We start from the raw sequence: 8192 nt of genomic DNA on the forward strand, positions 1-8192 counted from the left end.
ACAAGTGTTTAAAAACTGATGGTATCGGGCCCGTATGTTGGTTCCGGCACCCGGTACAGGTCTTATATGTGATTTAAGATAAGTCTGTGAAATTTGGAAAGAAATGAACTTGAAACGATGTGAATCGGATCGTTTTTGAGAAAAATGGAAAATTTGAAGTTCTTGAGAAATTTCATGATTTTGATGCTAAAACTCATAGTTGTTGATGTTATTTTAGTGATTTGAATGCACGAGCGAGTCTATATAATATTTTTAGGTTGGTGTGCATCTTTGTTTTGGAGCTCCGAGGGCTCGGGTGAGTTTTGGATAGGCCACTGGGTGGATTTTTGGACTTAAGGAATTGCAGGATTCAGCTGTTTCTGTGTAGGCCTGCAGGCTTCGCATCGAAAATGCGATATCGCAAATGCGAGGGCTATGTCGCCATTGCAAAAGTAGCCCAGGCCATCGTATCTCGCAATTGCGAGTGTTTTAATCATAAACGTGATCTCCCAGCTTGTGGCCAGTCGTCGCAAATGCGACATATTGGTCGCATTTCCCAGCTCGCAAATGCGAGCCCATTTTCGCAAATGCGAACTTAGCAGAAGTTTGGGTTCGCAATTGCAAACCCTGGTAGCAATTCCCATATCTGCAACCTGCAATTTTATATCTTAGCCGAAAATCTTTTATTTTTCATACTCTTTCAAAACCAAAACACTCTTGGGCGATTTTTCAAAGACAACTCTTCTTCCAAATCGATTGTAAGTCAATTTTAACTCGTTTTCTTCAATCATTAACATCTTTTCACATGATTTCAACTGAAAATCAATGATTTTCATGGGAAAAATTGGGTGTTTTGTGTAGAACCTAAATTTTTAAAAAATTGGGATTTGGACCTCGATTTGAGGTTCGATTTCAAAACAAATTACATATTTGGGTTCGTTGGGGAATGGGTAATCGGGTTTTAGTTCGAACCTCGGGTTTTGACCATGTGGGCCTGGGGGCAATTTTTGACTTTTTGGGTAAAACTTTGGAAAACTCATTTTCATGCATTAGAATTGATTCATTTAGCATTTATTGATGTAATTAAGTAAGTTGTGGCTAGATACGAGCGAATTGGTGGTAGAATCAAGAGGTGAAGCGATAGTAGAGGCTTGAATTGTATTCGTGGCATCGAGGTAAGTGTTTGGTCTAACCTTAGCTTGAGGGATTAGGAGTCGAGTCCTATTTGCTATGTGGTATTTGTCGAGTACGATGTATAGGTATAGTGACGAGTATCTATACGTTGGTGTCAAGCATGCCCATGAGTCTTATATTGTGATTATTATGGCTTCGTTGTATTATTCATGCTTTGATGATGATCTTTATTGTTGGGCAAAGTTTGTGGAAGTAATTGTGACGTTTGAACATTGAGGAGCGTTGGCTCAAGTTGTACAATGAAATGTGAAAGCATAAGTGGAAATTGAACCTTTTAGAGCATTGGCTCAAAGTTATGAAGTGAGTTATGAAGTAAAAGTGAAAAGGAGAAGAGAATCATTATATTATCTCCCTTGCCGGGAATTTGTTGTTTTGATGTTATCTCCCTAGCCGGGATATTGATGCTTCTTTTGATGTTATTTCCTTGTCGGGACTTGATTATTGAACTATTGTTCCCTTACCGAGATTCTTATTGTAATTTCATTTATTCCCTTGCCCCATTATTTGTGATTGTTGTTTTAGACCACCAGTTCTGGGTGCTCGAGGTTCAAACAGTTGTATTAGACATATATATTCAGATAATTTACTGCATTTCTTTCGCTTATTGAAATTTTTCGTTGTCCACATGCTTTGGCTTTATAATTGTTAAAGAGTATAAAATGGATAAAGAAGTAATTTGTTCAAATAATTGGCTTGCCTAGCTCACATTAGTAGACGCCATCACAACACCCGAAGGTAAAAAATCCGGATCGTGACAGTAGTGAAATTGTTGAATTGGTTCTAGACCATTGAACTTCAAAATCCACCGTTAAAGAGGGAAATTGGCTGTCACTAATATAATATTGGACGAAAAGTTCGTCTTCTTTTCTATCCTTTTTTTGGTTAGGATCAAAATGGACAAAAAAGGGTAAGACGGAAGATAAAGATGGTGACTTTTCTTAGGCAAGGGATTGAGCAAACTTTATCTTGATCTCTGAATTTAATCTGGGAAGTTGATTAAATGAAGTAAAGAAGACTGATTTATTTTCCTATAAATGTTAGAGGAATGTTGGAGTGGCAAAAGGATTTGGTGCTCCTTTTTTCTTTTCATTTTCTAAGGATTTGGTGCTGTGGAACACTCGGTGCGTGAACCATAAAAAGAAACCAAAGGATTTCAGGGTTCAGTTTGGATCGGTTTTTCTATAAAAAGAAATCAAATCAAGTAAGTCGATTTTTCAAATATTAGAACCAAACCAAATCAATTAAGTCGATTTTTTCTCGATACAGTTTATGTTGGGTTTTGTCGGGTTTTCGATTATTTGTCGATTTTTTCTTAAATATAAGACATACACTACCAATCACATATTTCGGCGACCATATTTTCAACGTAACACTATCAAATCAATTGCCCTTTGAGAAATCTATTATTTACTAAAATATATTGATGATAATTGAATCAAATAGTGATGAATAATTTAAGGGCTCAATTAAAAATATATATATTTTTTAACATGAAATGGATTCTTACACTTAACAAAAGAAAACTACCAATCAAACTAGAATATAAAGGTAAAGAACGGTACTAAAAGTGCAAGCGATTAACATTAACCATAATTTTTTTTAAACTTTGTATAAAATATACATATATATAGGTGTAATAATAAATTTGAAATAGCTACTCCTATAGTCGATTTGGTTCGATTTTTTCGGTTATTTTTTTATTAAAACCAAAACCAAACCAAATTTGATCGGTTTTTAAAATTCAAAACCAAAACCAAACCAAACAAAAAAATATCAATTTTTTTGATCGGTTTGATTCAATTTTTTAGATTTCTATGAACACCTCTAATTTGTGGTGCGAAACTTATTCTGATTAGAGAGGGTTCAGGTAACCATAATCCACATTCTTAACATCCCTCCCACCCAACTTCTCCTAACCCAAGTTTCTCTACGTGGTTATAAAATTCAGTATTAATATTTCCTTGTAAAAAAATTATTTGGCATCATAAATTCATTGATCCAACTAATTTAGATTCGCATCTCATAGGTCAACTTGGGGATCAAGTGTTCCTTACCGGATTATTCTTCATTTCCAAATTTTGTACCTGAAACCTTAATAAAGGAAAAACTTGATTTTTTAATATCAAGAAGGAATTGACTTCTTTTTTTCAAAGTTACCCTTGGAGTAACCTAAAGAGTATTTTATTATATTTTTTTAATGAACAAATTAAGTTTAATATGGTAAATTTTATTGTTAATTAATAGTAATACTAGAATATAAATTTATTAAAGTGGACCGGAAGTACTATAGAGGACTGAATCCTTGATTTTATACATATATATAGTGAGCGTGTTGAAAATCTTAAATGTAGAACTTATTAAATTTAAATTTTTAATGTGACAGTAAACCTTTGAAAAGACAGCATACTAACATTATTTATGTTGATATAACTCACTTTGATTTGGTATCTTCTTCGCCACATCTCAGTATAACCACCCAACTCCCCCAAAAATCTTACTCATCTCCTCCTTCCTAATACTTTTATTACTCAGCTTTTCACTTTGAAAGGCAAAGAAACAGTTAAATAAAAAACTTTATGTCTCTTGAACTTTACTTGAGATTATACTGTCTAGTCTCAGTTTGTTTTCCAAAAAGACAAGCAGCTTTGATTTAGGCATTATTTGTCTCTTCCCTTCCTTCTACTCTCAAAGGAAATCCAAGATAATCACAAAAACATCCACCACTTATTTTCTATACTGCCATCTTTCATTCCCCATCATAAAAGTCACAAAACCAACATATTCTTCAGAGAAAGAATTGTTTGATCTTGTGATGACCATCTCCTTTAATTTCTGGTTCCATTTTCAGTACTAGAATTGGCATTGATCACTGCAACTCAATTTTGCATAACAAGAACCATCATAGTTGTTTCAGTTCATATGTCCTACTTTTTTCTGCTGTAATACAAGAATCGGATTTGGACTATGGAATTCTTTTATCGTACAGAGCGGCTAATTCCTAATACTCATTATGTTCCGCCAACTAACAACGAAAGCAATTCATTTCATGGTTACTCCAAGGAAGCAAGTTTTGACACCACCATGATAATTATCCTAGCAGCTCTGCTCTGTGCATTAATATGCGCACTTGGTCTAAATTCAATTATCAGGTGTGCCTTCAGATGTAGCCGCAGATTTTCTTTCGAGTCAGCAGATGCGCGGGCTGAACGCTTAGCTGCAACAGGGCTGAAGAAGAGCACGTTGAGGCGAATTCCGGTGGCTGTTTATGGATCAGGAGTTAATATTATGGCCACGGATTGTCCAATTTGTCTTGGTGAATTTATGGACGGTGAGAAAGTGAGAGTCTTGCCTAGATGTCACCATGGGTTTCATGTTAGGTGCATAGACATTTGGTTGGCTTCGCACTCTTCTTGCCCAACTTGTAGGCAATCATTGCTTGTACAACCTGAGACGACATCCTCTGATGATGCAGGGGGTGTGGAAGCTGGATTGAGACAACCTGGAACTGCACCAAGTGGACTTGTGGGTGTTCCTGACGAATCTAGAATTTAAACTTTATGAGTTCAACATTTAACGTTTTTACCGCTGAATCCATAAAAAAATTTAAATTATGGGTTCAAATTTTGATATTTGTTGACATTTTAGTGATTTTTCATACACACACATATATATATATATTTGTATTCTTAAAGTTATGGGTTCAATTGGACTAATTAAATCCATTGTTCCATCAGCAGGGTAAGCTTATGCGTACCTCGACAATTTCGCCGGATTGTTTCTACCTTCCATTAACACATGTATCAGTATTTTGGCCTCCCTAAACGCATATGCTAGACTAATAGCCCGTTCGGCCAAACTTCTAAAATCAGCTTATTTTGAGAAGTGCTTTTCTCAAAAGTACTTTTAAAAAAGTGCAGAAATAGTTTGTGTTTGGCAAATTAATTAGAAAAACACTTTTGAGCAGTAATTAGTGTTTGGCCAAGCTTTTGAAAATTGTTTCTAAGTGTATTTTTCTCAAAAGTGTTTCTGAAAAAGTGCTTTTGGAGAGAAGCTACTTTTTTCTGCTTCTCCGAAACTGCTTCTGCCTCTCCTCAAAAGCACTTTTTTTCCTTCCAAAAGCTTGCCAAACACCTCAATTTCTTTTGGCCAAAAAAAACATTTTTGGCCCAAAAAAAAACTTGGTCAAACAGGCTATAAGTAGTGGAGTTAGGAGCCTATTTTGTGTCGGCTGCTCATAGGCAGTCCGATGATGTTACTTTAAATAGATAAAAGGACTTGATCATTTCATTGAGATCAAATGAAATGAATCCTTGAACCTTATCAACTGTGGGAAAAGATGAAGGAGAAATAAAGATAAAAAAGAATATTTTTCTTTTCTTTTCCAAGTTTCTTGGTCTCTGTTGATTTTATGGGGTGGAATCAACCTTTTGTGCTAAAGACATGGAATCTGCTTCTCTTCTTTTCCTCTTCTTCTTTCACTTTAACAGGGAAAAGTAGGTTCTCAATTAAGCAATCATTTCACTATTTCTTGATGTAGTGTAACTGCAAAACAAGGTATTGAGTGTACCTTTTGTTAACAATATTGCTGCCAAGAATTTATCTTGGCTAAAGCCTAACATTATGTTTGGATCATTGTTCCCCGTCGTTTTATAATGCACTGTATCATATTGTATCGTATCGTTTTATGAATACAATGTTTGGATATATTGTATTATTTGTTATTGTTAAATAATATTTTGCTATTTGGTTTGACTGTATCATACTGTACTAAAACCGATAAGTTTACTAAAATATTCTCAATTGTTTAAATAATAAATTTATCAAAAATTATGCATTAAAATAATGTTAAAAAATAAAACAGAACAAGCCAAAGCACCTTAAGAAAATAAAACAGCGGAGTGAGATAGAAGAAGGCAAAACAAAGGAGCACAGCTAATAAGAATTGAGTTAAAAGCAAATTAAGAAAAAAAATAAAACAAAAGCCAGCAAAACACCTTTAATATTGGCGGCAGAAGTTCTAGAAAAAAATAAAGTAGGTTATAGGTTGAAAAAAAAATAGGAAACAATCACACCACACCAAATCGGTTATTTCAAAAAAGGGAACTTTTCATTGTTCAGGAACAATGGATTTAACAATACAATACAATATATTTTAATAAAATAATCAAAACAAATATTGTTTTGAGATAACAATACAATACGATACAATAGGGAATAACCATACAAACAAGCGGTAAAGGAACAATATATACATGATGCTTGGTATCATATATGTACAACAAGCATCTTTACAAAGCCATGGAACAGAATCTTTTTGAGCCATTTCCTGACATTGTTTGACTATTAAGAATAAAAGGATAGCAGTGTACTGCCTCCCATGACTCTGTTCATTTGGCGCAACGCATGAGGTTGGTAACTATGACAAAGTGATTCTTCTGATAAATTATTTGAGGAAAACCTTCTTATGGATACTGGTCAAAATATGAAGTTCGCAAAAACAAGCACCCCTAAATAAGAGATACAGATTTAAGGGAAAACAGTAGTTTCTTTACTAGTATATCTGGTTCAACTTGTGTGAATCTCGACAAGAAAGTCCCATGTTATAATAAAATACAATCATAATACGTGCCCGGTGACATAGATGATGTAACAATAGGGCCGATCGTTTTGTGTATTTGAGCCCCGCTCTCATATTTGATGCTTTCCGTATGTTTATTTGTTATTTTGTAACTTGGGGGTGGTTGGTTTGGTTTGGTTTCGGGAAGGTTTTAGAATGAACTAAAACACTTAGCTCCATGATTGGAAGCTTAAGTTATAAGAGTTGACGAAGGTTTGACTTTTATTTAAATGACCTTGGAATAATATCTTGATGGTTCCACTATGTTCGTATGGTCATTTTGTACTTAGATGTATGTCCTAATATGGGTTTGGAGGTACCTAGGTTGATTTGGTTCTATTTGGCTAAAGTTGAAACTTTGGAGGTACCTAGGATGCAGCGAATTTGAATGTTTGAACTTAGATGTATGTCCGAAAGTTGATATTGATATTATCCGGCATAAATTATTATTTCGGGACTTGGAATAGGTCCATCATATTATTTGAAACTGGTGTGCAAAGTTCGGTTGCATTCCGAGTTGGTTTGATAGGAATCGGGCGTTTGGTTGGAAGTTTGAAGCTTAGCAACGTAAGAGAATTTCAATAAATGGTTTGATTGTCGATTCGTAGATGTGGTGATCTTGCATGTCTTTGGAGGCTTTGGATAAGTCTAGTTAGTATTTACGGAGTTATTGGTATGATTAGACTTGAGTGGCTCGTGTAAACTAAGGACAACCCGGAGCTTGGCTGAGATTGTTTTGCGATTGCAGAGCAGGTCTCGCAATTGTGAAGGTTTATTTCGAGCAGCAGTGTTTTTGTTCTTCGCGTTTGCGAACAGGGCATCACATTTGCAAACTGTTGAGGTCATTGTTCTTTGCCTTCGCGGCAAAGGCTCACGTTAATGTAAGAGAAGAGGCTGGATGGGAGCCGGATGGGCTCAGCCTCTGCGTTCACGACGACTCGGACGCGTTTGTGACGACTAGGACGCATTCGCGTAGGTTTAGGTTGGAAGTGCATTGCGTTCACGGGTATTTGATCGCATTCACAATGGAAATTTGAGGCATAAGATGATTGGTGCTTTGCGAATACGATTATGAGTTCAACTACACTAATTTGAGGCAGAAGCTGATTGACCCATTCAATTATGAGTCCAACCATACTAATTAATTTCACTCAAATCCGACTCCGAATCGATATTCAAAACTTAAAAATTCACTTTATGAAACTTTAGGCAAACCCCCCCAAATTTGACTTTGAAATCATCAATTAAATCCCAAAAATGAAGATGGATTCATGAAATATAACCAAAACTGAGTAGAGAATACTTACCCCAATCCAAATTTCACTTTGAAATCATCAATCAAATCCCAAAAACGAAGATGGATTCATGAAATATAGCTAAAATTGAGTAGAGAATACTTACC

The 8192-nt window shown here is 35.2% G+C and overlaps 1 protein-coding gene across 1 annotated transcript; it reads left to right on the forward strand.

Annotated features, from left to right (window-relative positions):
• Positions 1-3617: 3617 nt before the first annotated feature.
• Positions 3618-4864, forward strand: LOC104236884 (RING-H2 finger protein ATL74-like). The gene has a single exon (XM_009790931.2). It carries the CDS (start codon positions 4138-4140, stop codon positions 4723-4725), a length of 588 nt encoding a protein of 195 aa, XP_009789233.1. The 5' UTR covers positions 3618-4137; the 3' UTR covers positions 4726-4864.
• The last annotated feature ends 3328 nt before the right edge of the window (positions 4865-8192 follow it).

The sequence above is a fragment of the Nicotiana sylvestris genome, chromosome 5 (assembly GCF_000393655.2).
Source record: "Nicotiana sylvestris chromosome 5, ASM39365v2, whole genome shotgun sequence".
Classification (NCBI taxonomy): Eukaryota; Viridiplantae; Streptophyta; class Magnoliopsida; order Solanales; family Solanaceae; genus Nicotiana; species Nicotiana sylvestris.

Coding starts and splice junctions, on each gene's coding strand:
- LOC104236884 (XM_009790931.2), top strand. CDS start 4,138: ATGGAATTCTTTTATCGTACAGAGCGGCTAATTCCTAATACTCATTAT.